The sequence below is a fragment of the Mobula hypostoma genome, chromosome 2, assembly GCF_963921235.1.
Source record: "Mobula hypostoma chromosome 2, sMobHyp1.1, whole genome shotgun sequence".
Classification (NCBI taxonomy): domain Eukaryota; kingdom Metazoa; phylum Chordata; class Chondrichthyes; order Myliobatiformes; family Myliobatidae; genus Mobula; species Mobula hypostoma.
In genome coordinates this window covers 241,598,918-241,626,053 of record NC_086098.1, presented here as the reverse complement: position 1 = coordinate 241,626,053, position 27,136 = coordinate 241,598,918, and the positions used below count along the sequence as shown (strand labels likewise).

At 54.3% G+C, this 27,136-nt stretch overlaps 1 protein-coding gene across 4 annotated transcripts in view; it reads left to right on the top strand.

Annotated features, from left to right (window-relative positions):
* Positions 1 to 6,651: 6,651 nt before the first annotated feature.
* Positions 6,652 to 27,136, top strand: part of LOC134343014 (ankyrin repeat and death domain-containing protein 1A-like) — a 37,609-nt gene continuing 17,124 nt past the window's right edge. The window contains exons 1-10 of one of the 4 annotated variants that reach the window (XM_063041828.1): positions 6,652 to 6,790; positions 8,916 to 9,019; positions 11,708 to 11,806; positions 11,914 to 12,012; positions 13,018 to 13,122; positions 14,065 to 14,163; positions 14,295 to 14,390; positions 19,409 to 19,507; positions 20,013 to 20,114; positions 22,291 to 22,383. In XM_063041828.1, coding sequence (XP_062897898.1) covers positions 11,708 to 11,806; positions 11,914 to 12,012; positions 13,018 to 13,122; positions 14,065 to 14,163; positions 14,295 to 14,390; positions 19,409 to 19,507; positions 20,013 to 20,114; positions 22,291 to 22,383 — 792 coding nt within the window. In that variant the 5' untranslated portion in view covers positions 6,652 to 6,790; positions 8,916 to 9,019. Of the gene's footprint in view, positions 6,791 to 7,016; positions 7,615 to 7,820; positions 7,834 to 8,915; positions 9,020 to 11,707; positions 11,807 to 11,913; positions 12,013 to 13,017; positions 13,123 to 14,064; positions 14,164 to 14,294; positions 14,391 to 19,408; positions 19,508 to 20,012; positions 20,115 to 22,290; positions 22,384 to 27,136 lie in introns of those variants that run through there. The other 3 variants (XM_063041826.1, XM_063041827.1, XM_063041829.1) reach the window with 3 other exon arrangements.

The window sequence follows — 27,136 nt, the reverse complement described above, 5'->3', positions numbered from 1 at the left end:
TTTTCGAGTTTATGCTATTTTTAAAAATGATTTGCACTGCACCGCTGCCGCAAAACAATACATTTCACGACATTTGTCAGTGATAATCTACAAGAGTCGCGGCCACAAGAAGGTAGCGTCCAGTCCTGCCAACCGTGACCGTGCTCTCTTCTCGCTGCTGCCATCAGGAAGGGGGTACAGGAACCTTAGGACCCACACCACCTGGCCCAGGAACAGTTATCACCCCTCAACTATCAGGCTCTTCAACTAAGGGGGAAAACTTCGCTCAACTTCGCTTGCCCACCACTGAACTGTTCCCACAACCTGTGGACTCACTTTTAAGGACTCTTCATCCCATGTCCTTGATATATGTATAGTTACTTAGTGGTTATCACAAAGTTTTACGGTACAGGCGAACTGGGTTCGATTTCCGCTGAGGAGTTTGTGCATTCCCACCATGACCGCGTGGGTTTCCTCCGAGTGTTTCAGTCTCCTCCCACAGGCCAAAGACGTACCGGTTGTTAGGCTAACTGGTCATTGTAAATTGTCCTGTGATCAGGCTGGGGTTAGATCGGTGGGGGGGGGGGGGGGGGGGGGTTGGCTAGGCAGCGCAGGTCGAAGGATCACCCTGTATCTCAATAGATAAATAAAGTGTGTTCTTTTTTTTGTATTTGCACAGTTTTGTCTTCTTTGGCACCTTGGTTATTTGTCAGTCTTTGTGAGAAGTTTATCTATTGTATGTCTCTGCTCTCTGTGAATGCCTGCAAGAAAATGAATCTCACGGTTGCATATGGTGACACACAGGTATTTTGAAAATTAATCTCAGGGTTGTAAATAATGACAGACACATATTTTGATAATAAATTTACTTTGAACTTGGACCCTGAAATGCTCGTGACAGTTTACGTTGGAGAATTGAGGTGGACACACTCCAGGGAGATGCCTGTTGGCCAGATATTACAACTGGGTGTGACTGTTTACATAGGAAAAATAGTGGAAGGAATTGTCCAGTACAGGAACAGGCCATTTGGCCCACTATGTTTGTCCTGATCCGGAAGTCAATCCAGACTAACCCTATCATCCTGCACATGTTCTCTATCCCTCTGTTTCCTGTATGCTGGTGTATCTTTCTAAATCCCTCTTAAATATCGACACTGGATCTGCCCCCACCTTTCCAGGAAGCGTGTTCAAGGCACCCATCACTCTCCGAGAAACAACTTGCCTTACTTAAGCTTTGCTCTTCTCACTGTAAAGCTGAGCCCTCCAGTATCTGACATTTCTACCCCAGAAAAAACACTCTAACCATCCACTCTATCTCCATACAGAATCAAAATCAGAATCATGCGTCATGAGATTTGTTTTGTGACAGCTGTACAATGTGGTACACAATACTAAAAACCCAGACATTACATAGGTGTTTAAGATGATGAGAGGCATTGATCGTGTGGATAGTCAGAGGCTTTTCCCCAGGGCTGAAATGACTAGCATGAGAGGGCATAGTTTTAAGGTGCTTGGAAGTAGGTACAGAGGGGATGTCAGGGGTAAGTTTTTTACGCAGAGAGTGGTGAGTTTGTAGAATGGGCTGCCGGCGACGGTGGTGAAGGCGGAAATGATAGGGTCTTCTAAGAGACTCCTAGATAGGTACATGGAGCTTAGAAAAATAGAGGGCTGTGGGTAATAGCCCTCTGTTTATAGGGCTAAATAGAGGGCCTAGGTAGTTCTAAGGTAAGGACATGTCCAGCACAGCTTTGTGGGCCGAAGGGCCTGTATTGTGCTGTAGGTTTTCTATGTATGTTTCTATTACAATTATACATATTGTTAGGGCATATTCTGGAGTTCGGGTATATAACAAATATTAAATTCAATAGCAGCCGTTCTTTAGACATGGACATAGATTGTAGATTAAATTTAAAATGCAGCGCTGGACAATAGTTTTCCTGGAGCTGTGGACACTGGTTAATTGAAAAGCAGACAATGCTGATTAATATTTATTTTGGGTGTCTGGAGTGTGGGTGCGGAGAAGGAGGTGAGTGAAAACTATATGTAATTGAGAGGAAGCATTGCAGATACATTGTAACTATAGAATTGTCCTGCTGTTATCTTTCAGCTTTAGCACATAAAAATGTCACGTAATATCGGGTCAAGAGGCCTCTCCCTCCAAGAGTCTCGTTTTGTTGAATAAAACACTTCTGTATCCACTATCTGGCGACCTTGTTCATGTTACATATATATATATATATATATATATATATGTGTGTGTGTGTACAGGGTCTCTTTTTTCAAATTTAAATTTAAAATGGCTTCTTTGTTATGTTAAATGCTGAGAGAGTCTCTAGCCAGACAGTTGCTTGGGTTAATACAGACAGCAGGGTGCTATTAGCCAATGGGTGTTCATGTATCATTTTGTTTTCGGGTGATAATGCTGTATCATATGACTGGGGACGGGATTTTGGCGGGGAGTCGGGGGAGAGACGGGGAGTCGGAGGAGAGACGGGGAGTCGGAGGAGAGACGGGGAGGACGGCGGACGGTGTTTTTGATGGGGAGGACGGAGGAGAGACGGGGAGTTGGTGGAGAGACGGGGAGTCGGAGGAGAGACGGGGAGTCGGAGGAGGGACGGGGAGTCGGAGGAGAGACGGGGAGGACGGCAGACGGTGTTTTTGATGGGGAGGACGGAGGAGAGACGGGGAGTCGGAGGAGAGACGGGGAGGATGGTGGAGAGATGGGGAGTCGGAAGAAAGATGGGGAGGACGGAGGAGAGACGGGGAGTCGGAGGAGAGACGGGAAGTTGGAGGAGAGACGGGGAGGATGGTGGAGAGATGGGGAGTCGGAAGAAAGGTGGGGAGGACGGAGGAGAGACGGGGAGTCAGGGCAGAGACGGGGAGTCGGAGGAGAGACGGGGGGTCGGAGGAGAGACGGGGAGTCGGAGGAGAGACAGGGGGTCGGAGGAGAGACGGGGAGGACGGTGGAAAGACGGGAAGTCGGAGGAGAGACAGGGAGTCGGAGGAGGGACGGGGAGTCGGGGGAGAGACGGGGGGTCGGAGGAGAGACGGGGAGTCGGGGGAGAGACGGGGAGGATGGTGGAGAGATGGGGAGTCGGAAGAAAGATGGGGAGGACGGAGGAGAGACGGGGAGTCAGGGCAGAGACGGGGAGTCGGAGGAGAGACGGGGGGGTCGGAGGAGAGACGGGGAGTCGGAGGAGAGACAGGGGGTCGGAGGAGAGACGGGGAGGACGGTGGAAAGACGGGAAGTCGGAGGAGAGACAGGGAGTCGGAGGAGGGACGGGGAGTCGGGGGAGAGACGGGGGGTCGGAGGAGAGACGGGGAGTCGGGGGAGAGACGGGGAGGATGGTGGAGAGATGGGGAGTCGGAAGAAAGGTGGGGAGGACGGAGGAGAGACGGGGAGTCAGGGCAGAGACGGGGAGTCGGAGGAGAGACGGGGGGGTCGGAGGAGAGACGGGGAGTCGGAGGAGAGACAGGGGGTCGGAGGAGAGACGGGGAGGACGGTGGAAAGACGGGAAGTCGGAGGAGAGACAGGGAGTCGGAGGAGGGACGGGGAGTCGGGGGAGAGACGGGGGGTCGGAGGAGAGACGGGGAGTCGGGGGAGAGACGGGGAGGACGGAGGAGAGATGGGGAGTTAGAGGAGAGACGGGGAGTCGGAGGAGAGACAGGGGGTCGGAGGAGAGACGGGGAGGACGGAGGAGAGATGGGGAGTTAGAGGAGAGACGGGGAGTCGGAGGAGAGACAGGGGGTCGGAGGAGAGACGGGGAGTCGGAGGAGAGACAGGGGGTCGGAGGAGAGACGGGGAGGACGGTGGAAAGACGGGAAGTCGGAGGAGAGACAGGGAGTCGGAGGAGGGACGGGGAGTCGGGGGAGAGACGGGGGGTCGGAGGAGAGACGGGGAGTCGGGGGAGAGACGGGGAGTCGGGGGAGAGACGGGGAGGACGGAGGAGAGATGGGGAGTTAGAGGAGAGATGGGGAGTTGGAGGAGAGATGGGGAGGATGGCGGACGTGCGGAGAGGTTCCGGTCGATCTCTCCGGGTGGTCCTGAGCCGGGAGTCGACAGGATTCGTGTGGTCGTCAGGAATCGATTGAGCTCCAACAGTTGCGTGTGAAGAACTTGGACTTTGATAAGTCTTGGCGCCTTTTTTTTCATTACTTCCTTTTCTGTATCGAATTTATATTAATGTCATAGAATTAGTAATATCTGTAAAGTGTACTTGGTGAGACGTACTGGGTGTGCCGGCTGATGATTGATGTTTGGGATTGATTCGGGCGGCAACCGACCCAGCGGGAAGCGTTGAGGCAGGCGCTGGGTGGGATTTCCCCTAGACATATACGAGCCAATAGAACTGAGCATTACATATATATCAAAAATTAAGCAAAAAAAAAAGAGAAAGGAAGTGAGCGGGTGTAAATGGGTTGATTGTCCATTCAGATATCTAATGGTGAATGGCTGTTCCTGAGACATTGAGTGTGTGTCTTCAGGCTCCTGTACCTCCCCCCTGATGGTAGCAATGAGAAGAGGGCATGACCTTCCATAACCTTTTAAACTTCTATCAGGTCTCCGCTCAGCTTCTGGCACTCCAGGGAAAACAAACCGATATTTGTCCAACCTCCCTTTAGACAAAGTTCATTCAACATCCTGGTGAACCTCTTCTGCATCCTCTCCAAAGCCTCCAGCTCCTTCCTAATAATGGGGTGGCCAGAACCTCTCTAAGAGTGGCCCCAGTGAAAGGTTTATACGACTGCCACGTGGCTTATAAACCCATAAGACATTATTTAGCTTCTTAGTGGAATGGGCCCTTCGGGGCCTTTGAGCCATGCTGCCCAGCAACCCCACAACCCCGATTCACCCTGACCTAATCACGGGACAGTCTACAATGACCGATTAGCCTACCCGCACGTCTTTGCACTTCAGGAGGAAACCAAAGCACCCAGGGAAATCTCACACAGTCTTTGGGGAGGACGGATAGGGACTCCTTACAGAGGTCGCTGGAATTGAACTCTGAACTCTGGAATGATCCGAGCTGAAATAGTGCTGCACTAACCGCTATGTTACCATGGCAACCATAGGAGCAGAATGAGGCCGTTTGGCCCATCGAGTCTGCTCCGCCATTAATGTTCCTTCTCGACCCCATTCTCCTGCCTCCTCCCAGTAGCCCGACTAATCAACAACCCATCAACCTCCACCTTAAATACACCCAATAACTTGGCCTCCACAAGTGGCGATGAACTTCAGACATTCACCACCCTCTGGCTAAAGAAATTCCTCCTCATCACTGTTGTTCATACCCTCCATATGTGTAGCTCTCTACCCCAGGCAGCGTCCTGGTGAAACTCTTCTGCACCCTCTCCGAACCCTACAATGGGGCACTGGGTGCTCTGTGTGCGACCCAATACAGCAGCAACATTGAGTGCCCTTTACACTCCACATACATGCCTCGGCCTCTGCCCACTGGAGCTCCCCCTTTCGGGACGCTGTGGACTTGTACCCGGCAGATCCTTTTATACATCAATTTTCACCTTCAACCTCTGCACTCTCCCCTCATGCTTGACCTCCCAAAGTGTGCAGCACCTCACACTTGTCCAGATCAAACTCCATCTGCCCAGGTTTGCAACTAATCTGCACCCTGCAACACACATACGCAGAGCACTGGAGGAACTCGGCAGATCAGGCAGCATCGATGGAAGTGAATAAACAGTCGACGTTTCGGGCCGAGACCCTTCATCAGGGCTGGAGGGAAAGTTGGGGGGGGGGGAATATCAGCTGGAAGGTGGGAGGGTGGGGCAGGGAGGATGAAAGAAGGAACTGCGAGGTGGTTGATGGAAGAGCTAAAGGACGGAATCAGAATCGGGTTAATATCACCGGCATACGTCATGAAATGTGGTAACTTTGTGGCAGCAGGGACAATGTGATACATGATAAATAAATACAGGAAAAAGCAGAGTTACTTTAAGTATATATAAGTACGTTTGTAAGAAGTGGAAAAACAAATTAAAAAGTAATGAGTTGGTGTTTATGGATTCATTGTCCATTCAAGAATCTGACGGCAGAGGGGAAGAAGCTGTTCCTGAATCACTGAGTGTGTGTCTTCGGGCTCCTGTATCTCCTTCCTGGTGGTAACAGTGAGAAAAGGGCATGTCCCGGGTAGTGGGGATCCTGAATGATGGATGTCGCCTTGCTGAGGCACTGCTCTTGGATACTGCGGAGAAGGAGGAGAAGGAATCTGATAGGAGAGGAGAGTGGACCATGGGAGACAGGGAAGGAGGAAGGTGGTGGGCAGAGAAGAGAAGGGGTAAGAGTGGAGCCAGAGTGGGGAACGAGAAAAAAAGAGAAGAGGGAGGGTAAGAGATTCCAGGAAATTGGCCGTCAGGTTGGAGGCTACACTGACGGAAAATGTGATGTTGTTTCTCCAGCCTGAGTGTGGCCTCATCACGACAGTAGAGGGGGACGTGGACCGACATGCAGGAACGGGAATCGGAAGTCAAACTGAAATGGTTGGCCACCAGGAGGTCTTGCACTTTGCGGTAGACAGAGTGGGGGTGCTTGACGAAGCGCCCCCTCCCCCTACACTGATGTAGAGGAGGCTGCAGTGGGAGCACCAGATAAAGCTGAGGGCCTGATAGATCACAGGTGAAGTGTCGTCTCACCTGAATCTTTGAACTTCACCAACATTTCATCCACCCCAAGTGGGGCACTGTGGTCAGACTGAGGACCAGTAATCCCCAGACCAGAGTTTCAATTCCACCGTGAAACGTAATTCCAGTCAATGACCTGGAATTTCCAGACAGCAGTTATCAATTAGTGATGGTGAGTACAGAAAGTTCGCTCCTTAACCATTAACTTGTAATAAAAATGTAAACGTGGGAGGGAAGCAGGTTCTTGATTGGGTAGACACCCTTCCTCAGGACTGCGGGACAGAGGAGAGGGGAGGGGTTGGACTGCGAAAGGCGGAGCTGGAGGGGTGGTGGCGGGAATGGTTAGATCTCCCTCCCTCCTTCCGTCACCTCTCCTCGTCCTACCCATTCCACTCCCCTACCCGCCAAGCTGTATCCCTCGTATCCCCAGGTCCTCCAGCCCCTGTTCTCTCCCATCTCTACCCTAACTCCTCTCTTCTACCCTCTAGCCCACACCACTCCTCCTCCCTTCCCCTCCCATCCCTCCATCTTCCTCTCCCTCCATCCCTCCCCTCCCTGTCTCACCTCTCCTCCCTATCCTTTCCTTCTCCTCCCCTCCCACTTCCATTCCCCTGTTCCTTCCCCCCTCAGCTCCATTCCTGCCCTCCACCCCTCCTTATTCCACTACTCGCTCCCTCTCCATTCCCCCCTCCTCTTCCTCACTCCATCTGCTCGCTTCCCTCCTCCTCTCTACCTCCCTCCCTCCCTCACTCACTCACTCCTCCTTCCTATCCTCTCTCTCTCCTCCCTCCCTCACTCCTCTTTCCTATCCTCTCCCCCCCCCCTATCTCCTCCCTCCCTCCCTCCCAGAGACAGAGTCGGAGGCAGACACTGGGCTCTCCGCGGCCTCGCCCCGTCCGTCCGGCTCCCGGTACGAGCCGACGGAGACGGGAGACGGGAGCCAGGAGACGAGCGGCGGGCGGATCATGGAGGAGGCGGCGATCGGAGATGCGGCATGTAAGTCGTCATCACCGGGGTGCGAGTGCCGGTGGAGAGGGTGTTGGCAGGCGCGATAGGAGCCGAAGGTTAATCCTATTTTACTCAACGCGTCTGGCCTGAATCTGCGGGAGGAAATTACTGTCTCAGCCTGACTCCAAATAGGCAAAGGATAAATATTTGTACAGGGAGCGTCGCTCTGGGTCTGACCCTGGGAGCGTGTGCTGGGATGATGATGAGGTGGTTTCACTCTGTATCTGACCCTGGGGATCTGTGACGGGACGGTGTAGAGGGGGACTCACTCTGTGTTTGAGCCTGGGACAGTGTAGAGGGAATTTCACTCCATGCCTGACCCTGGGATGGTGTGGAGGGAGTTTCACTCTATCTGGGTTGGTGTGGAGGGAGTTTCACTGTGTGTGACCCTGGGACGGTGTGGAGGGGGTTTCACTCTATCTGGGTTGGTGTGGAGGGAGTTTCACTGTGTGTGACCCTGGGACAGTGTGGAGGGAGTTTCACTCTATCTGGGATGGTGTGGAGGGGGTTTCACTCTATCTGGGATGGTGTGGAGGGAGTTTCACTGTGTGTGACCCTGGGACGGTGTGGAGGGGGTTTCACTCCATCTGGGACGGTGTGGAGGAAGTTTCACTGTGTATCTGTATCTGGGACGGTGTGGAGGAAGTTTCACTCTATCTGGGACGGTGTGGAGGGGGTTTTACTGTGTCTGACTCTGGGATGGTGTGGAGGGGTTTCACTGTGTCTGACCCTGAGACGGTGTGGAGGAAGTTTCACTCTATCTGGGACAGTGTGGAGGGGTTTCACCATGTCTAACTCTGAGACAGTGTGGAGGGAGTATCACTCTGTATCTGTATCTGGGACGGTGTGGAGGGTTTCACTGTGTCTGACCCTGAGACGGTGTGGAGGAAGTTTCGCTCTCTCTGGGATGGTGTGGAGGGGTTTTCATGGTGTCTGACTCTGGGATGGTGTGGAGGGGGTTTCACTGTGTCTGACCCTGGAACGGTGTGGAGGGGGTTTCACTGTGTCTGACCCTGGGACGGTGTGGAGGGGGTTTCACTCTGTATCTGTATACAGGACAGTGTGAAGGGGTTTTCACTGTGTCTGACCCTGGAACGGTGTGGAGGGGGTTTCACTGTGTCTGACCCTGGGACAGTGTGGAGGGGGTTTCACTGTGTCTGACCCTGGGACAGTGTGGAGGGGGTTTCACTCTGTATCTGGGACGGTGTGGAGAGGTTTTCACTGTGTCTGACCTGGAATGGGAGGGAGTGCTGTGCTGTACTGATGGGGTGATCTCTCTCCAAACGCAGTGTTCCACTCCGAGCAGAGGCTGCAGCAGGCTGCCAGGGTCAATGACACGGCGACGATCAGGGAGCTGATTTGGGGCAAGGTGAACATCAATGCCAGGAACTCGGTGAGTGAATGGTCACTGTTGCACATGCCTGGGTCGGACCCTGGTCTCCGGAGCCACGAGGCAGCATCTCTCCCCTCTGTGGAATGGTGGTGGCTTTGAGGAGGGAGATGAGGGGAGGGAGGGTGTTGGGAGAGTGAGGATTTGGCGAGGTGGATTACAGGGAGACTGTGAGCAGAAGGCCCAAGGCCCAGTCGGTTTGCATACCTGGAGTTCGAGGTCTCGTCATTGATCAGTCTCCTCCGAAAGGACCACCACCTTGTCGTAGGATTTGGAGGCTTGCTTGCCTGAATGACCTGGAGAGCTGTGCTGGATAAAGTCAGGGCTTTGTGCTTTGGCTGTTGGGAGGGTCACCCATGCCCAACAGGTCAAAGGGTAGAGGCTAGACTAAGAGTGGTCTACCGGTTCTCCAGCTTTGGGGGTTCAACTCAGGGATAACAACCCTGACTGGCTAAACAAAACTGTTCTGTGTGTGACAGTATTGCTGAGACTGCACCTGGGACTGGCGGGTACAACAGAGAAGATGGCCAAGGACAGGCAGAATGGAGGACTTTCACTGCATCCCTAAGGAAAGAGGCTTCTGTTACTGTTGTGCTCTGTGGACCATGGTGGGCACCGGAATGTGTGGCAACCCTTGTGGGCTGCCCCCACGCACCCTTGGGTTGTGCTGCTTGTTAACGCAAACAAGACATTTCACTGTATGTGTCGATGTAGAGGGACATCTCCTTAGAGCAGAGATGGGGAGGAATTTCTTTAGCCAGAGGGTGGTGAATCTGTGGAATTCGTTACCACGGACGGCTGTGGAGGCCAAGTCATTGAGTATATTTAAAGTGGAGGTTGATGCGTTGTTGATTATTCAGGGTGTTCAAAGGTTATGGGAAGAAGACAGGAGTTGAGAGAGATAATAAATCAGCCTTGATGGAATGGTGGAGCAGATTCGATGGAACAAGTGGCCTAATTCTACTCCTATGCCTTAAAAGTCTGTCACGAGCCTTGTGGCTCATTAGGCCAGTGCTTATGCTGGTTTCCGTGGTGTGAAGCGACTGAGAGTAGGAGACTCTCCCCCGGATAGGACGCCAGTCTATCGCGAGGTTAACCCCCAGCATTTTTGCCAGTACCCATTCTCAGCTGGGTAGACTGGAGCATTGTGTGGTTAGGTGCCTTGCTCAAGGGTACACACGCTGCCTCGGCCGAGGCTCGAACCCATGACCTACTGATCGCTAGTCCAACGCCCTAACCAGTTGGCCACGGGCCACACTCCTATGAGGGGCACAAGACGGGGTGAGTACACACAGGCTTTATCCGAGGGTTGTGAAATCAAGAATTAGAGGTTGTAAGATTAAAGTGAGAGAGGAGAGATTTAATAGTGACCTGAGTGACAGACATGTTCAAACAAAGTGTGATTCATGTATGGGATGAGGTGGCAGAGGAAGTAACTGAGGTAGCTTCAGCAAGGCCCGTGACTGGAAAAGCTTAGAAGTGATAGATCAAATAAAGGTAAACGGGACCAGCATCGATGGGGGTCTTAGACAACATGGACCACAGAGTCATTCACCACTAACCACAGAAGCAGCCCCATCGGCCCGTCGAGTCCATGCTGACCTGTTCCTGTCTCCCCGCACCCAGACCATAGCCCTCCATACCTCTCCAAACGTCTCTTAAATGTTACAACCACCCTCTCCGTTCACCCTCTGTGAAGAAGATTCCCCTCAGGTTTCCCTTAAATATTTCACCTTATGACCTCCAGTTCTAGTCTCACCCAAGCTGAGGAGATAACCTTGCATACCTTCACTGTAACTAAATCCCTCATAATTTTGTACACCTCTGTAAAATCTCCTCTCATTCCCCTGTGCTCCAGGGAATAAAACCTTTATCCATAACTCAGATCCTCAAGTCCCGGCGACGTCCTTGTAAATTTTCTCTGTACTCTTTCAGTCTTATTTACATCTCTCCTGTACGTAGGCGACCAAAACTGCACACAATACTCCAGACGAAGGGTCTCGGCCTGAAACGTCGACTGTACCTCTTCCCAGAGATGCTGCCTGGCCTGCTGCGTTCACCAGCAACTTTGATGTGTGTTGTTTGAATTTCCAGCATCTGCAGAATTCCTGTTGTTTACACAATGCTCCAAATTAGGCCTCACCAACAGAGGATCAACACATCATCCCCACTGCTGTACTCAGTATTTTGATTAATAAAGGCCAACGTGCCATAAGCTTTCTTTATGACCCTATCTACCTGTGATGCCGCTTTTAAGGAATTATGGACCTGTATTCCCAGATCCCTCTGTTCCACCACACTCCTCAGTGCCCTCCCGCTCACTGTGTGAGATCTACCCTGGTCAGTCCTCCCAAAGTGCACTGAAATCCCATCCTCCGTTTTCCAGCTGGTCCGGGTGACTTTGCAAGCTTTGATACAACTCCTCGCTGTCCACTGCACCCCCACTCTAGACGGGTTGAAGGGCCTTTTTTCAGTGCCCCATGCCTCCAGTGAGATGGGCTGCCCTCTGATACTTGTGTACAGGGTGTGTGAAGGGAGTAGCTTGGTGGGAATGTAGGCAGGGGTAAGACGGTGGGAGTTACGGAGGTGGGGGTGGGTACAGAGGCATCGTGTTTGGATATTCCGGGGATGGCTGGCACAACCTATCGTAGTGAGGTTTCTGTTCCTGCCCCTTCTCACCCCCCCCCACAGATGAACCGGACAGCCTTGCACTGGGCGGCTATGGCCGGACACGAAAGGGCAGCCAGTCTCCTCCTAGACCACCACGCGTTGGTAGACGCCGAAGACAAGGTAAGCAGAGACCCCAGCGTGACTTGAGGAAGGGTCCCAGAGCGCGGAGCGCCCCCGCATACACTTCGCACCCCCCCCCTCACACGGATCTCCGCTTCCTCCTGCAGTTTGGAATGACGCCGGTACTTCTAGCTGCTAGCCACGGCAACCTGAGCACCCTGCAGACCCTGGCGAAGGCCGGAGCGACGCTGACAGCCAGGAACAGGGTCAGTGTCTCCTCAGAGAGGTCAACGCGGCGTGTCGGGGACCGGCGTCAGTGGGGACAGTCAGGGACACAACGCTGGGGGACGGGTCACCGAGGGACGGCGTGGGGGAGCTGGATGAAAGTCAGTGGGGACAGTCAGGGACAGGGCGCTGGGGGAGTGGGTCACTGAGGGACGGTGTGAGGGAGCTGGATTAATGTCAGTGCGGACAGTCAGTGACAGAGAGCTGGAGACGAGGAATCACTGGGGGACGGCATGGGGTAGCCGGATTAACACCTGTGGGGTTACAGACAGTGACAGGGTCCTGGGGGAGAGGGGTCACCGAGGGATGGTGTGGGGGAGTCGGATGAACATCAGTGTGGACAGTCAGTGACAGAGAGCTGCAGACAAGGAATCACCGGGGGGACGGAATGGGGGAGCCGGATTAACACCTCTGGGGTTACGGACAGTGATAGGGTCCTGGGGGAGAAGGGTCACCGAGGGACTGTGTGGGGGAGCTGGATTAACGTCAGTGCAAATAAAGTCAGTAACAGAGGCCGCTGGGGGAGGAGGTTAGCGAGGGGACTGGATTAACGTCTCAGTTAAACCCATTGAATCTTGAAAGACCTATACATAGTGGGACATTAAGACGATGTTTCCAATAATGGGGGAGTCTTGGACCAGAAAGGAAGGACATCCCTTTCGAATAGAGATGAGGAGGAATTTCTTTAGCCAGAGGGCAGTGAATCTGTGGAATCCATTGCCACAGGCAGCTGTGGAGGCCAAGTTACTGTATACAGTATAGTTAAAGTGAGCAGACAGGAAAGTGAGATGGAGAGAGGTAATAAATCAGCCACCATGGAATTACAGGGCAGACTCGATGGGCTGAGTGGCCTGATTCTGCCCCCTCTGTCTTTTGGTCATGGCACTGGGGGAGAGGGTTCAGCGAGGGAACTGGGTTAGCGTCAGTGCTGTGCTCCAGAGCAGGGGAGTGTTGGTCTGACGGGATCTTGCTCTGTATCTCTGCAGCTAGGACAGACTCTGCTGCACTGTGCAGCCGTGCAAGGCCACCCCAGCGTCATCCGGTACGTGGTTGAGGACCTCGAGGGGATCCCTGTAGATGATCCGGACCAGGTCAGTCTCCCACACAACCCCTGGCCCTCGTCTGTACCATATCCAGACCCCCCACCCTCCCCCTTTCCCTCCCCATACTCAGGATGCTCCCTTTAACTCCACGTTCTCACCCCTCGATCTGTCCCTCCATCCTATGCACTTTGACCTCCCTCTAACCCCGCTCTGTAGTGTGTGGGCAGCTCCCTCTTATACCCAGTGGGAGCCCTCGATCCTGTCATTCCCCAAACTCATCCCTCACTCATGTATATGGGTCCTCCCCCCATACCTCTCTCCTCTGCAAGAGGAGCTCCCCCTAATCTCTCCCTACCCCCACCCTTCCAGGGCAGCTCCCTCTAACCACACTCCACTCCCTCACAGACCTGGGGAGCTCCCTCACAGACTCGGGGAGATCCTTCTAACCACACTCTCTCCTCCCTCACAGTCCTGGGGAGCTCCCTCTACCACACTCTCCACTCCCTCACAGACCTGGGGAGATCCCTCTAACCACACTCTCTCCTCCCTCACAGTCCTGGGGAGCTCCCTCTACCACACTCTCCACTCCCTCACAGACTTGGGGAGATCCCTCGAACCACACTCTCTCTTCCCTCACAGTCCTGAGGAGCTCCCTCGAACCACTCTCTCCCCCCGCCCTCACAGACCTGAGACATTCTCTCGAACCCATCCTGTACTGAATGAGATCCCTAGTCTAACCCTCTCCTTCCCCAGCTAGGAAGCTCCCTCATCCCTCCCACCCAAACCTGGGAAGCTCCCTCATCCCTCCCACAGGAATCTGAGAGTTCCCTTGTCCCTCCCACAGGAATCTGTGAGTTCCCTTGTCCCTCCCACAGGAATCTGTGAATTCCCTCGTCCCTCCCACAGGAATGTGTGAGTTCCCTCGACCCTTTCTCTCAAACCCCTTCCATGGCCGGTGCCCACGCCTCCTCACGGGATCTTGCTTTGTAGAATGGGAAGACGCCCCTGCTGCTGGCAGCCGAGAGTGGCCACTCAGATGTGCTGAGCCTCCTGTGTGAACTGGGCTGCGATCTTCAGGCTGTCGACAAGGTACGTGGAACGTGTGGGGCCGGGGCGTGGCGTGGCTGTCCGCACAGCCACAACGGGCGTGGGCCGGCGTTGTTGGCGCAGCTGCAACGCGGGAAGTCTGTTCACCGCCCCCCTGCTCTTTCTCGCCCCAGGAGTCCAACAGCGCCCTGCACCTGGCGACGAGACGGGGCCACGCAGAGCTGCTGTCCTTCCTGACGTCGGCCATCTGCTCCGATGCACAGAATCAGGTCAGTCCGTGCTGCCTCGGTCCGCCGCTTGTGCCTGGAATCCACACGATCCCTCCACATCCACCGTGCAATGTCTGAGACCATCAGACCATAAGAGATGTCTTACACGCTGGTTCTCTTCGGAAAACACATCGAATCCCCTTAGCTTGTGGTGTCCGGATCACTCTCTCCCCCAGTGAGCGTACATCTCCCTTCAATAAGGATTGTGAGAGATTTTGAGGGGATTGGAGGGTCCGGTTTTATCACACAGAGCGTGTGGTGGGTATGTGGAGGGAGCTCAGGATGAGGTTTAGTATGGCTAACACACAGTAGGTATTTTATAACAGCAGTCCGGTGCGAGGACGTAAAACTTAGAAAAACTTACAAATAAGTGAATTGTGCAATTGAGGAACGGTTCGGGAACCTGATGATGCAGGGGAAGAAACTGTTCCTAGAACGCTGGGTGTGTTCAGGCTCCCGTACCTCCTCCTTGCATGGTGGTAACGAGAAGAGGGTGAACGCCCTCACTGACAGATGTCACCTACTTGGGGCATCGCCTTTTGGAGAGGATAGTCAAGGACACGACCCACCCAGCCAACACACTTTTCGTCCCTCTTCCCTCCGGGAGAAGGCTCAGGAGCCTGAAGACTCGTACGGCCAGATTTGGGAACAACTTCTTTCCAACTGTGATAGACTGCTGAACGGATCCTGACCCGGATCTGGGCCGTACCCTCCAAATATCCGGACCTGCCTCTCGGTTTTTTTGCACTACCTTACTTTCCATTTTTATATTTTCTATTTATGATTTATAATTTAAAATTTTAATATTTACTATCGATTTGTAATCCAGGGAGCGGGAGGCGCAGAATCAAATATTGCTGTGATGATTGTACGTTCTAGTATCAATTGTTTGGCGACAATAAAGTACAAAGTATGTCCTCGTTGGTGGGGAGGCTCGTGCAGCTGGCTAGGTCTGGAAACTTCTGGAACCTCCTGGAACCTCTTGCAAACCTGTGCCTTGGCGCCTCTGTACCAGACAATGCAACGAGTCAGAATGCTCTCCACTCTACCTCTGTAAGAGTTCTTGGTGATATAGCAAATCTCCTCAAACTCCTTATGAAATATACCCATTGTTCTGACTTTTTTGTGATTGCATCAATACGTTGGGCCCGGGATAGATGTTGGCACCCAGGAGCTTGAAGTCGCTCATCCTTTCCATCGCTGACACCTCAGTGAGGAGTGGTGTGCATTCCCTCGAACTCCCCTTCTTGAAGTTGCTCACCCTTTCCAGAAAATACTGAGGAGGCGTTTATGGGTTCATTGTCTCCAGAAATCTGATGGCGGAGGGGAAGAAGCTGCTCCTGAATCGCTGAGTGTGTGCCTTCTGTGTTCGTCCATCGTTGACATCGATGAGGACCTGGACACCATTATGATGGTGTCGAGACTAGCGCGTGATTTGGATTTAAGTGAGGGAGAGTTGTGCAGCGTCAGCCTCACTCCCTCTTCCCAATTCCCATCTGGATCCAGTGGCAAGACAGAGTCGAGACGGCTGGAGATGGGACGAGGCGCAGTGGATGACCAGGACGTCTTCTGTGTCTTGTCCTGCTCTACACGTTCAACAACGCTCTCAGAGACCGCCGCCTTGACCGTTGGACCTTCCATTGGTCTCGTCCGCTCAATCCGCCGGAGTCTGTCTTCACATGCTGGGATAGACAACTCCCTATCTCACCGAGGGTCTGAGACCCGTCGGCTACCCTCACCTGGTTTAGCCGGCTTGTCGAAGCCGTTGCCCGGGGTGTGGCCGCTGTCGCATGCAAACAGCTACAGGGAGCCACAGGTGAGAGCTGAGTGCCAGGTGGGGACCAAAGGTGGACAAACTGCCCTGAAAAGGACGTGACATGTTCCCCCACCAGAGGTGCTACCCCCCCCCAACACCCCATACACCCCAGAGGTGCCTTTTGTACCTCCTTCTTGATGGTAGCCATGAGAAGAGGGCATGTCCTGGGTGGCGAGGGTCCTTAATGATGGATGTCATTTTTTTGAGACGTTGCCCGTTGAGCATGATCTTGGTGGGGGGAGGGTTGAGTGGTAGAGGTGGGTACAGTAGCAATGTTTAAAAGATATTAGATCGATGTGTGGATTGGAAAGCTTTGGAAGGATGTGGACCAAGTGCAGGCAAATGGGGCTAGTCCCAGTAAGGATGCATTGGGCCGAATGGCCTGCTGTGGTGACTGTATTACTCTATTATGACTGTACACACTGTCATATTGTGAGATGCTCACTGAAGTGGAAATAACGGTGGATGTTGGAAAATCTGAAGTAAAAACAGGAAAGACTGGAAAGGCTCAGTGGGTTGGGCAGTATCTGCGGAGGGAGAAACAGATTAACATCTGAGCCTGCGACCCGTGAACTTTCCTCTCAGCTCAGCAAGGGAGGGAAGAAGCCAGCTTTAGGTTGCCTAGAAACTGGGGGAGGATGGGTCGGGCAAAGGGAATCTCTCCGATAGGCACTCAGTCAGGAAGGCTGCGGGGTTTCCGAGCAGAATGTAGGCTACGGTTCCTCAGGCTTGTGTGGGGCCTCAGGTCAAGGCCGGTGGGTCAGAGTGGGAGCAGGATAATGTCCTTCACCCACCCCGCTGCACCTCATAATTAATTAGATCTTATCTCCTTCTTTGTCCCTGACCCAAATTGTTAAATTGTTAATGGGCTCTCTCTGTCTCTCTCTCTCAATCCCTACTCCCTCTCTCTCTGTCTATCTCTCTATCCTCTCCCCTCTCCCACTCTCTCTCAGTCTTATCACTTCTATCTCTTTCTCCCCTACTCACAGTCATTCTCCCTGCCTCCCCCTCTCCCTATCCCTGTCTCTCCCTCTCTATAACCCTCTGTCTCTCCCCCCTCTCCATCCCTCTGTCTCTCCCCCTCCCCAGAAGCTGCCTGAATGCTTGTATCTCTGTCCCTCAGCTGGGATTGTGTGGAGGAAGGGGATGGGACAGGGATTTTGGGAATGGCGGTGTTGGTGGGGCAGAGTGGTGTTACTGAATATGACTGTGGGCCAGTGGGTGGGCGGTGAGAGAAGGTGGGAGGGGTGGGAATGGTGTTGGATGGAGGGTGGGGAGGTGGGGTTGGGAGATGGTGAAGATCGTTGGGGAGGTGGGAGGAATGATGTTTGGTGTGGGTGTGGCGGACAACGGGGTGGTGGGGGACTGTGGGGAGAGGAGATGTGGATTGTTGGAGACAGTGGGAGAGACTGTGAGGGTTGGGGGACGGTGGGCGTGAGTGTGGTGGAGTGGACGGGGGGGTCAGTGGGGTGGTGTGGGTGGGTGTCAGTGTGGTGGTGGGGACGTGTGAGGGGTGGGGGGAGTGTTGGGTGGGGGTCAGTGTGGGGGTGGGGACGTGTGAGGGGTGGGGGGAGTGTTGGATGGGGGTCAGTGTGGTGGTGGGGATGTGTGAGGGGTGGGGGAGTGTTGGATGGGGTCAGTGTGGGGGTGGGGATGTGTGAGGGGTGGGGGACTGTTGGATGGGGTCAGTGTGGGGGTGGGGATGTGTGAGGGGTGGTGGGAGTGTTGGATGGGGGTCAGTGTGGGGGTGGGGACGTGTGAGGGGTGGGGGGAGTGTTGGGTGGTGGTCAGTGTGGGGGTGGGGACGTGTGAGGGGTGGGGGGTGTGTTGGGTGGGGGTCAGTGTGGGGATGGGGACGTGTGAGGGGTGGGGGGAGTGTTGGGTGGGGGTCAGTGTGGGGGTGGGTGGAGTGTTGGGTGGGGGTCAGTGTGGGGGTCGGGATGTGTGAGGGGTGGGGGGAGTGTTGGATGGGGGTCAGTGTGGGGGTGGGGACGTGTGAGGGGTGGGGGGAGTGTTGGATGGGGGTCAGTGTGGGGGTGGGGATGTGTGAGGGGTGGGGCGAGTGTTGGATGGGGGTTAGTGTGGGGTTGGGGTCGTGTGAGGGGTGGGGGGAGTGTTGGGTGGGGGTCAGTGTGGGTGGGGGTCAGTGGGGTGGTGTGCGTGGGGGTCAGTGTGGGGATGGGGACGTGTGAGGGGTGAGAGGAGTGTTGAATGGGGGTCAGTGTGGGGGTGGGGACGTGTGAGGGGTGGGGGGAGTGTTGGGTGGGGGTCAGTGTGGGGGTGGGGATGTGTGAGGGTGGGAGGAGTGTTGGATAGGGGTCAGTGTGGGGGTGGGGACGTGTGAGGGGTGGGGGGAGTGTTGGCTGGGGGTCAGTGTGGGGGTGGGGATGTGTGAGGGGTGGGGGGAGTGTTGGGTGGGGGTCAGTGTGGGGGTGGGGACGAGTGAGGGGTGGGGGGAGTGTTGGGTGGTGGTCAGTGTGGGGGTGGGGACGTGTGAGGGGTGGGGGGTGTGTTGGGAGGGGTCAGTGTGGGGATGGGGACATGTGAGGGGTGGGGGGAGTGTTGGGTGGGGGTCAGTGTGGGGGTGGGGATGTGTGAGGGGTGGGGCGAGTGTTGGATGGGGGTTAGTGTGGGGTTGGGGTCGTGTGAGGGGTGGGGGGAGTGTTGGGTGGGGGTCAGTGGGGTGGTGTGGGTGGGGGTCAGTGTGGGGGTGGGTACGTGTGAGGGGTGAGAGGAGTGTTGGATGGGGGTCAGTGTGGGGGTGGGGACGTGTGAGGGGTGGGGGTAAGTGTGGGGGTGCGGATGTGTGAGGGGTGTGAGGAGTGTTGGATAGGGGTCAGTGTGGGGGTGGGGACGTGTGAGGGGTGGGGGGAGTGTTGGGTGGGGGTCAGTGTGGGGGTGGGGACGTGTGAGGGGTGGGGGGAGTGTTGGCTGGGGGTCAGTGTGGGGGTCGGGATGTGTGAGGGGTGGGGGGAGTGTTGGCTGGGGGTCAGTGTGGGGGTGGGGACGTGTGAGGGGTGGGGGGAGTGTTGGATGGGGGTCAGTGTGGGGGTAGGGACGTGTGAGGGGTGGGGGGAGTGTTGGATGGGGGTCAGTGTGGGGGTAGGGACGTGTGAGGGGTGGGGGGAGTGTTGGGTGAGGAAGCAGTTCAGTTGGGGGACGTTCTGACCTGTACTGGGGTCTTTCCCGAGCTCTGACACAGGACGGACTGGCACCACTGCACCTGGCTTCTCAGGCCGGACACCTCAGCTGCGTCCGGACGCTGCTGGACAGCCAGTGTCAGATCAACGCCCTCAGCTCCGTGAGTACGCACGGGGAGGGCGGGCGAGTGGCGTCGGGGGGGTGTGGGGGCACACATGCAAGGCTCAGGGCTGGGTGTGCAACAGTCTGGGTGCAAGTGTGCAAACGTGCAAGGCTGGCGAGACATGGGCAGGTTTCAGTGCACGTGTATGTGTGGAGGTGCAAGTGAGCGGTAGTCCGGGAGGGAATGCAAGTCTGTGAGGCGGGAGGGTCTGTGCATTGGTGGTTGTGGGTGTGTGCGTGCTTTTGCACATTGATGGCAGTGTGTGTGTGTGTGTCAGGAGCAAGTGTGAAACAAAGGCATGGCCTTAAACTTGTGGAACAGGAAATGCCCTTAACTGGATCCCGGGGATGGGTTCCCTCCTGTCGATTAAACACTCCCCCTCTCTGGTGGGACTCTGACTGGCTGTTGGACTGTGTGCGGGGGTGCAGGGCTGGCCGGGTGGGGGCAGAGCCCAGGCCGCGGCTTCCCGACCAGCCCCTGACCTCCGCTCCCTCTCGCACAGCAACACCTCACCGCCCTGCACTACGCCATCAGCCACGGGCACCTGGAGGTGTGCCAGCTTCTCATGCAAGAGGGAATCGACGTCAACGCCAGGGGAAACAAGGTGAGGCCGGAGCTCTGACTGGCGTCCCTGCACTCACCCCATCCACCCACACACGCGGTAAAGACAACCCGGGGTCACCTACACCCCAGGGGTCGTCCAGACGCTTTTACTTTGGAAAATACAGGACCCCCGACTTTGTTGACGTACAGAGAGACGTTTGGGGTCCCAGAAAGTGGCCACAGGCCGTAAACAAGACTTGCCTTTATCGGTCAGGGCACTGAGTGCAAGAGATGGGAGATCACCTCTCCTGTTTCAGCCACACTTGGAAAATGGTGCGATTCTGGTCGTCCCTCTGTGGAGGCTTTGGAAAAGGTGCAGAAGGGGTTCACAGGATGCTGCCTGAATTATATAGGGAATGATCTATCACGAGAGGTTGAACAAACTTGGGCAGTTTTCTTTCGAGCAGCAGAAGCTGAGGGGGAGGCTGGATAGAAATGTAAAAGGTCATCAGGGGTAGGCAGTCAGAGTGTTTTCCCCGGGGATGAAAAGTCAAATACTGGGTTTAAGGTGAGAGGGGGACGTTGTGTGGAGCACGTGTTCTACCTCGAGTAGTGGGTGACTAGAACTTTGCTCAGGCCGCACTTTGGAGTACTGTGTGTAGTCCTGGTCTTCCCCATCACTGGAAGGGTGTGGAGGCTTTGGAGAGGGTGCAGAAGAGATTCACCAGGATACCAGCTGGATGAGAGGCTACGAGCTGTCAGGAGAGGGTGGGCAAATTCTGGGTTTTTTTTTGCTGACAGAAGTTTATAAAATGTTGAGGGGCATAGATAAAGTCGGAATCCTTCATCCCAGGGTAAAAATGTCAAGTACTAGAGGGTATGCATTTAAGGCAAGGGGGAGAAAGTTTACAGATGTGTGGGGCCATTTTTTTTTACACAGAGTGGGGGGTGGCGGGGGAGGCAGAAATAACGGTGTCTGTTTGCCAGACGCACGGGCGCTGCGGGGAGTGGAGGGAATGTGAATCATGTGCACGCGAGGGCATTTAATTTGGTTTTGTGTTTTTTTGTACGGTTCTATGGTCTATGTATGAGAGGGTAACCCCGTTATCAGAGGTCCTCGCGTACAAACGCTCCCACCAATCGGACCCTCGAACTGGAATCCTGAGCCGTCAGTCTGTGCCCCCCAACCTTACACAGTGGAGGGCGGTGTCTACCCCATTACCCACCCGATGTCCCCCCACCCCCTCACCTAACAGCACAAGCAGTAAGTGTTGGGCTTTGGAAGTCCTGGGTCCAAACCCCACAGCAGGATAACAGGGAGGCTGCTAAGTTGAATCAAATCCTGGAACTAAGAAGCTAATTGGAAGGTTGAATTTGAAGGCAGACCACAGGGTTAATGGCAGGACTGTTATCAGTGTGGTGGAACACAGGGATCTTCAGGTCCACGTCCACTGATTCCTCAAAGTTGCCATGTAGTTTGACAGGGTGGATAACAAGGCCTGTGTGTGTTGGTCTTTGTTAGTCAGGGGATTGAGCTCCAGAGCCGTGAGGTAACATTGCAGCTCTATAAAACCCTGGTTAGGCCCCACTTGGAGTATCGTGTTCAGTTCTGGTCACCTCACTATAGGAAGGATGTGGAAGCTTTGGAGAGCGTGCAGAGGAAAGTTACCAAGGTGCTGCCTGCAGTGGAGAACATACTTTATGAGGATAGATTGAGCGAGTCAGGACTTTGCTCTTTGCAGCGAAGGAGGATGAGAGGTGACTTGACAGAGGTACAGGATGATCGGAGGTATAGATCGACTGGATAGCCAGAGACTTTTTTTAAACCAGGAAATGGTTAACATGAGGGGGCAGTACTGTAAGGTGATTGGAGGGGGAAGTTTTTACACAGGGAGTGGTGGGTGTGTGGAACGCACTGCCAGGGGTGGTGGCAGGGGCAGATACATTTAAGAGCACAGGGATGACGGAAAAATGCAGGGCTATGTAGGAGGGAAGGGTTAGATTGATCTCACAGTAGGTTAAAAGGTCAGCACAGCATTGTGGGCCGAAGGGCCTGTACTGTGCTGTTCTCTGTTCTGTGTTAATTGGCAGTGAGTGGTTTAGAACGAGGGGTGGGTTGGTGGGATGAGGTGAAGGTTATCCAGACGGGGTAATGATTTCACTCCCCAAGCAGCAGGATCTGGGAATGGCCTCTCGGTCGGCTCGAGGGAAGTTAACTGTGCAGTCTTTCTCCACAGGATCCCTGCCTCCATCTTGCTGTGAAGCATAACATCCCCGAGCTCGTCCAGCGCCTGCTCGCGGCCGGCTGCGACGTCAACATCTGCGATTCTGTAGGTTTTCCATGGGTTGTCTGCGCACAGTCGTGGTCTCTGCAAGGGCTGGAGGGATGGGGTCCACTGGGTTCGTGCTCACAGGGGCGGAGGGGGATGTGGGTTGTGGGTGGTGCAGTGGGTAGAGACACTACCCCTCAGGCCCCGAGAACCTGGTTCGATGCCAACCTTTGGTACCGCCTCTCTGTCCACGCCCAGGGTCAGTGGGCAAAATCACTGCATGGGTGGATGGGTGATACCAGAATCGGACTGGGATGAGATCGATTAGTTACTCTGTGTGCGGGCGTGTGTGTGTGTGTGTGTGTGTGTGTGTGTTTTCCCTGTCACTGCATGAATATCCCCTGGGGTGCTCCCATTCCTTCCCACACCTCAATGACACACAGTGCCCGGGGGTCAATTGGCCACTGTAAATTGCACACCCCTCCCCGCCGACGGTGTATGAAGTCCAAGGGCGGTTGATGAGACAGTGGTGCAGTGGGGCAACGGGACAAGTTGGTGTAGTGGGGGGAGGGGATGAGTTCGGTGAAGTGGGGGATGGGGACAAGGGGGTAGAGTGGGGGATGGGACGAGGGGGTAGAGCGGGGGATGGGATGAGGGGGTAGAGCAGAGTGGGGGATGGGACAAGGGGGTACAATGGGGGATGGGACGAGGTGGGGTAGAGTGGGGGATGGGATGAAGGGGTGGAGTGGGGGATGGGACAAGGTGGGGTAGAGTGGGGGATGGGACGAGATGGGGTAGAGTGGGGATGGGACGAGGCAGGTAGAGTGGGGGATGGGACGAGGGAGGTAGAGTGGGGGATGGGACGGGGGTAGAGTGGGGGATGGGACGGGGGTAGAGTGGGGGATGGGACGGGGGGGTAGAGTGGGGGATGGGACAAGGGGGAGAACCAGGGCACAAGGGGCTGTAGGTGATGGAATGCGGGATAGGGAACGATCTGCTGGAGGAATTCTGTGAGCTGGGCAGCGTCTGGGGAGTGAATAGGAATGGCTGACGTTTTGGGATCAGGGCAAAGAAGGCAGGTGGCTAGTGTTGAGAGGGGAGGGTGCCAGTCGTTAGTGCCTGACCTGCTGAGCTCCTCCAGCATGCTGTGTGTGTGTATTGCCTCTGCAGAGTGTCTCATGCTTGGGGCGGTAGATTGCTGGTCAGAGGAGGGGTGAGGAATAACAGGCCAAAGGTTACCAAGGAGACGGATGTGAAGGAGGGCGTCTTGGAGGCGGAGGTTGGGGGTAGAAGGTGAGGACGTGGGCACGCCATCTCCATTCTGTTGTAAGGAAGCCGGGGTGAGAGCAACAGCCAAGGTTGAGTGTATCGTCAGGCACCCAAGTGTGTGTGCATAGGAGCTATGGAAAACTTACTTGTAACAGCATCTCAGACACAGAGCTTCAGATTCACAAGAAAAACATAGACTATATACAACAAAGAACACAATTAGACCTGATAGAAGCAAAGTCCATTGTGGTGCAGGGTGGTCACAGTGTTGGTAAATGGTAGTGATTTGAGTTGAGCTCTGCCGGTTGGTTCAAGAACACCATGATCAATGGGACGTCACTGCTCCTGAACCTGGTGGGGTGGGATTTCAGGCTTCTGGACCTCCTGCCCGATGGGAGCTATGAGAAGATCGCCTGGCCTGGGTGGTGGGGATCTTTGACGATGGATGTTGCTTTCTTGATGTGGCACCTCCTGCAGACACGACCGACGGTGGGGAGGAAGGGATGTGCCCGTGATGTATTGGGCTGAGTCCATGACTCTCTGCAGCTTCCTACTTCCCTTTCTCCCACGGTCCATTCCCCTCTCCTATCAGATTCCCTTTCCTCCAGCCCTTTACCTTTTCCAGCTATCCCCTCCCAGCTTCTCACTTCATTCATCCTTCACTTGGCATCACCTCTCACCTGCCAGCTTGCCCTCCTATCTGTCCCCTTCCTTTCCGTTCCCGATAAGGGTCTTGGCCCGCGGTGTCGACTGTTTATCCGTTTCACAGATGCTGCCTGGCCTGCTGAGTTCCTCCAGCGTTTTGTGTGTGTTGCTCTGGATTCCCAGCGTCTGCAGAATCTCTTGTGTTGATGTTTGTAAATCATGGTTACCCTGTAATTTCAACTCCAAATTCCCACCGACCCCCAGCAAGCATTCACCCCTTCTCAAGAAAATGAATCTGAAATCTGTATATGGTTCTGCCGGCTTCTGTAATAAATTTACTTTGACCTTCTGTTAACCAGAATATGACAAACTCTTTCTCCTCTGCTCTTTGGTAGGGAGTTCCCTCTAACAGAAACCTTCACCTGCTCTCTGCCTTAAATGGGAGACTCCTTATATCTTATATTTTATACTTTACTAAACTGTGACACTTGCTTGTAGATTCTGTCACACCCACCCCTCTGGATATTTATATGTTTGCCTCTTGTTCCTCATCCAATTCGAGTCTCAGACTGTGCAACTCCCCTCCTCCTGGCATAGCAACTTGTCAATTTATTAGGTTTAAAAATTAGTTTCAGTCCCGAGGGCCTAATTTGCGGGAGAGGACAGGTTAGGCAGGACAGGGAAATGAGCTGCCAATGAAGCCCTCTCGCACAGCTACGTTAGAGCCTCACACAAAGGAGCTTTCAACTGCTGCCAACCAGATTGACGATGGGCCGCGGGAGTGGCTGCTGGCGGGACACCGTGCAGAAGTCCTCCGCAAGAGGGGGAGTGGAGGGTGTGGGGCGGAGGATGGGGGAAGGGGGTCGATGTGAGGAGGAAGGTCTAAGGTCGCCCCCTGGTCTCAGAGGACAAAGGGGCTGTGGCTGGGCCGAAGCCAGCAGAGGTTACAGGTCAGTGAAGCTGGTGTGGTTGTGGCAGGGACTGCGTGCTGTAGACAGGCTGTGGGATAAGTGGTTTACACGGCCCCTGCTCACTGATAATATGTTCCAAATCACCCACAGCATATCTGCCTGGAATACAGGTGCCCACAGTGTAAGAGTCACACAAAATTATCAGGGGTATTAATAGGGTAAACGCAAACAGGCTGGGTTAGAACATGAGGTCGTAGGTCAGGGGTGGAGTGTGAAATGTTGAGGGGGAAATTGTTCACAGGGTGGGGAGAGTGTAGAATGAACTGCCAGCAGTCTTTGTGGGTGTGGTTTCCATTTCAACATTTAGGAGAAGTTTGGAACGAGCTTCCAGCAGAAGTGGTTGAGGCAGGTTCGATGTTGTTATTTAAAGTTAAATTGGATAGGTATATGGACAGGAGAGGAATGGAGGGTTATGGGCTGAGTGCAGGTCGGTGGGACTAGGTGAGAGTAAGAGTTCAGCACGGACTAGAAGGGCCGAGATGGCCTGTTTCCGTGCTGTAATTGTTATATGGTTATATGTGGAGGGCGGGCCGATCTCACCAGGCAGCATAATAGTTTGCATTGGGGTGGATTGGCTGAAGGACCTGTTTCGGGGCTACAACTGTACCACATGCATGCCTGTAATGCACAAGCATGTGATGTGTGTCCCTGGAACGCGTGTGCGTAACGTGTGCCTACAAATGACGTTCCCGAAGACTGGAGGGCGGCTAATACTGTTCCATTGTTTCAGAAGGGTAGCAAGGACAGGCGGTCAGTCTGACGCCAATAGTGGGGAAGTTACTGAAGGGGACTCTGATGGACAGGATTTTCCAGCATTTGGTTAAACAGAGTCTCATTAGGAGGAACACACATCAAAGTTGCTGGTGGATGCAGCAGGCCAGGCAGCATCTCTAGGAAGAGGTGCAGTCGACGTTTCAGGCCGAGACCCTAAGGGTCTAACCCTAAGACCCTAACGGCCTGAAAGGTCGACTGCACCTCTTCCTAGAGATGCTGCCTGGCCTGCTGCGTCCACCAGCAACTTTTATGTGTGTTGCTTGAATTTCCAGCATCTGCAGAATTCCTGTTGTTCTCATTAGGAGGAGTCAGTCAGTGTGGCCTTGTGCGTGAGAAGTTCTGCAAAATGAACCCCCAAAAAAAGTTTTTGGAAGAGGGAACGAAAGGTATAGAAAAGGATAAACATGAAATTCTGCAGGTGCTGGAAATCCAGAGAACTCAGCAGGTCAGGCAGCATCTATGGAGGGGAATAAAGAGTCGATGTTTCGGGCCGAGACCCTTCCTCAGGTCTGGAGAGGAAAGGGGGGCAGGAGCCAGGGTAAGAAGGTGGGCGGAGGGAAGGAGTACAAGCTGGCAGCTGATAGGTGAGGAGGAAGGTGGATGGGTGGGGGCGGGTTGATGAAATAGGAAGCTGGGAGGTGATAGGTGGAAGGGGTAAAAGGCTGAAGAAGAAGGAATCTGATTGGAGAGGACAGTGGACCATGGGAGAAAGGGAAGGAGGTGGAACCATGGATCTCTCTATGTTAATGTCAACCTTTTATCTTCCTCCGTAGATGCTGCCTGACCCACTGAGTATAGCAACTGGACATTGTGTTGTTGTGCTTGCGATGCTTGTAGCTTCAGTACACATCCCTGAACTATGCAACCAAAAGCTGCACAGAGGGGGCCCTCGTCAAGTCAAGGGCTTTGCAGGAGAGAGAGAGAGAGAGAGAGACTGGGAATGTTGCAGCTTGGTGGCCTCTTAAAACCTGGGAAATTTGGAAAGGAAAGGGCGGAGAGAAGGACAAGAATGTTCGCGACAGGACAGAGAGGTAGTGGCCCTTGGAGAGAGACAGAGAGAGTGGGTGGGTTGCAGGAGAGGCTTGTTAATGGCAGATCCATTGAAAGCGTAAGTGGGGTTGAATGAAAGGGGAGAGAGGGAGCAAAATGTTGGG